General features: G+C 44.8%; 1 protein-coding gene across 1 annotated transcript in view; it reads left to right on the top strand.

Moving 5' to 3' along the window:
• stard10 (StAR related lipid transfer domain containing 10) overlaps positions 1-2,145 on the top strand; it is a 30,114-nt gene extending 27,969 nt beyond the window's left edge. The window contains exon 5 of the mRNA XM_083637184.1: positions 517-2,145. Within this exon, the coding sequence (XP_083493310.1) occupies positions 517-726 (210 nt within the window). The 3' untranslated portion in view covers positions 727-2,145. The remainder of the gene's footprint in view (positions 1-516) is intronic.
• Positions 2,146-3,802: the final 1,657 nt, after the last annotated feature.

The following is a 3,802-nucleotide window of genomic DNA, read 5'->3' on the forward strand; positions in this document are numbered from 1 at the left end:
TACAAAGAATGAATATTAGCAAAGCATTCAAGCACAAATGCAGTTATCTTTGACAACCCCATCCCCTCCTTTGTGTTAGAGTGACCGAGTTGATTAAGTAAAGGAGGATCAATAGCATTTAGGGTTGCAATTAACAATTATTTTCATTATTTTCTCGATTAATCAATTAGTTTAGTCTACTCTATAGAATGTCATAAAATGGTGAAAAATGCCATTCAGTGTTTCCCAATGCCAAGATGACATCCTCAAATATTCAGTTTACTGTCATAGAGGAGTAAAGAAAGCAGAAAATATTCACATTTTAGAAGCTGGAATCAGAGAATTTTTGACTTTTTTTCTTAAAAGAAAATACTGCTGCTGCTACTATTACTACTACTACTACTACTAATCTTATTAATAATAATACGATTAATCGATTATCAAAATTGACTAATTGATTAATCGTTGTAGCTCTATACTGATCTGTAAAAATGAATGGAGATCTTTCTCATTTGCGCTCTCTCTCTCCCCCTGTAGGCGATGAAGAAGATCAACAAAGCGTGTGTGAAGTATCCAGAGTGGAAGCAGAGACACAACCCCGCCTTCAAGCCCTGGCTCTACCCCGAACAGACTACACTACCCAGCATGCCGCTCTCTGAGCTCAGCATCCAGCACGCCGACAGCCTGGAGAATATCGATGAGAGCTGCCTGGCCGAGGCCCAGGAGAGAGAGAGAGACAGCGAATAGCCTTCGCACACACACACACACACTCTCTCACACACACACACACACACACACACGCACACACACACACACACACACACACACACACACACACACACACACACACAGAGTAATGCAGGGATACACGCATGCCTGATACACATCCACATTTACACATAGGTGTGTAGACATACACACACAGAGGATGCACACACACACACAAACAGGCACATGTTTCCGTGCCCGTTCATGCACACACACAAACTCATACTGAACACAGCCACACAGATGTATTCAGAGATTCACTCACTACTACTGAATTTGATCCTTTTTTAATGGTGCCACCGTTTTAATTGTTTCCGTCTTCAAATGATATCTCAATATCTCAAAATGCAGTTGATTGGGTACAGCGTTTTACAGGAGAGAGTTGACTAAATGAATTCCCCGCGAAATATATTTTCGCTAACTACAGATTTGTTTAAATGTTTAAGGTGATGCTGACATCTTAAAGTAAAACCTCGGACAGCGCGTATCCGGCTGTCATTCACCTTTACGTCAGAATGTGACTGTTGGATCTCCGAATTATACAATAAGTAGCTGGAAGTTATTTCTGAACAGCGCCGCCTAGTGGTCTAACTAGTGGTCTAACTAGTGGTCTAACTAGTGGTCTAACTAGTGGTCTAACTAGTGGTCTAACTAGTGGTCTAACTAGTGGGAGCAGTGACTAGTCGACTTCTCATTGTAACCCGTAATGCACATACACACAGATACAGATGTGTATCTGTTTACACACAGAGGCCATTTACACCTGGCACCGACATGTGTTTTCTGTGATCAGATTGCAATCGGATAGTGCTTGACCACTTGAAAGTACAGGTGTAAACGCCCCCCAAGACGCATATTGCGATCTGATCGGCTAAACCACCTCCGGAGGTGGTCAGGGACGCATTGTGACCACATTGACCACTAGTGTAAATGCAATCAATGTATCCTCTCAACCCCATTTTGGGGGATCAGATTGCAATCAGATCGACCCAGAATGCATGCTAACACTAGGTGTAAATGAAATCAGGCTAATGTGGTGAAGCACTATCTGATTGCAATCTGATCACAGAAAACGCATGTTAGTGCCAGGTGTAAATGGCCTCACACACAGACATGCATACAAACACAAAACACACCTAGTCCCTTTGTGTTTTTCTGCCCCGGTTGTTACTCTGTTGTTTTATTATGTGTCTGGATCACGTTTCCCTTTTGTTAGCACATAATAGATATGCAGGTGTGCAGCTAGAACACACACACACACACACACACACACACACATGCACATTTCATACACACATTTATATTCACACTGCGTCTGCTCCTCTATTCTAGAGATGTATGAATGTATGTAGAGTTTGAAAATTAAATACATATTCCTACAAAGGTTTTCAAATTTCACCAGTGATCCGAGTCGTTCTTTGTCTCTGTGCGTGTGTGTGTGTGTGTGTGTGTGTGTGTGTGTGTGTGTGTGTGTGTGTGTGTGTGTGTAATTTGTGTGGTTTGTGCTGCTACTAAAATTAAAGGTTTAACAAAACATTGACGTTGATGAACTGGTCGATCTGCTCACATTCTTTCAGTCACAAACACGCACGCACAAGCATCACATGGAAACCTGCACTCCCGTGGGACAGACACACCCTTGGGATATAATCTATTGATAAGCTATTATTCACACACATGCAGGCGTCTGTGTGTGCATGCATATATGCACTCACACTATATATACTGTGTGCTGTGGCCTAGATCAGAACCAGGATTCCCTCCAATCTGTTGGCATGGCAACTCCAGGATGGACTCGGCACCAAAAGACACACAGACGGGAGCCTCCGTGGCGTGTCACAGAGGAAGTGACTTATTGCAGGGTCTCCGCCCCCATCTTCCCCGTGTAAGAGTGGATTGTGTGTGCAGTGCACTACGCACGTGCACCGTATGTACAAGGACTACACGTTCTGTTGACATCAGAAACAGTAATATAGCATGCTGTGTGGCTGAGGACACACAGGCAACAGAAACAGTAATATAGCATGCTGTTTGGCTGAGGACCTCATGGCTGGTGATATCTCTTGCATGCCAGGCAGCCCCTCTCTCTCTCTCTGTCCCATCTTTTTACATTCTCTGCTTCTGCATTATGTGCTATATAAAAGCAAGATGCGTGCACAACTCAAAGATAAGAATAACTTAAAGGTGCTGGATTTTCTTTCCTTTCACCAGCTATCTAATAAAGTATACAATATGATACGAATACAATATTAAAGAAAGAGGGTGTGTGTGCGTATGCGTGTACGTGTGTGTGTGTGTACGTGTGTGTGCGTGTGCGTGTGTGTGTGTGTGTGTGTGTGTGTGAGCGAGAGAGAGAAGGCCTGAGGTATCCAGCTTTCTCCTTATTGACTGTCCCTCTGCCCTTGTATGTAGCCATCCATCCACCTCAGCTTCTTAATGAGGCATCTCGCTCACACACACCATCCTGATGTGTGTGTGTGTGTGTGTGTGCTGAGGGAGGGTTGAATGTGCGTAAGTGTGTGTGTGTGTGTTGATAGAGGGTTGAATGTGTGTGTGTGTGTGTGTGTGTGTGTGTGTGTGTGTGTGTGTGTTGATAGAGGGTTGAATGTGTGTGTGTGTGTGTGTGTGTGTGTATGTGTGTGTGTGTGTGTGTGTTGTGAACTGTGTGTCACGGTGGCATCCCTGCATTGTCTCCCAGCCGCCTCCGCAGCAGGCGGAGACAGAGGCAGAGCTTCCCTGTTTGTAAGTGTGTGTGCGTGTGTGTGTGTGTGTGTGTGTGTGTGTGTGTGTGTGTGTGTAACGTGTAACACCACCGCCCCCACAGCAACCCGGCCCACCAGGGTTGATATAGTGATGACTCATCACCACCCCTCCTCTCTTCTCCCTCTCCCTCCATCTCTTGTGCCCCCCCCCCATCCCCCCTTCTCCTCCCCTGTTTCTGTTCCATTATCATCTGCTGTCTGCCTCTTCTCTGTTCCCATAGACAGTATAGCTAAATATGGATGTTTTGTGACTCTCGTTATGAAGCCTGGAGGTTGGCATTTTCACCGTCGCC

The sequence above is a fragment of the Poromitra crassiceps genome (genome assembly GCF_964638095.1).
Source record: "Poromitra crassiceps genome assembly, chromosome: 5".
Taxonomy (NCBI): Eukaryota; Metazoa; Chordata; class Actinopteri; order Beryciformes; family Melamphaidae; genus Poromitra; species Poromitra crassiceps.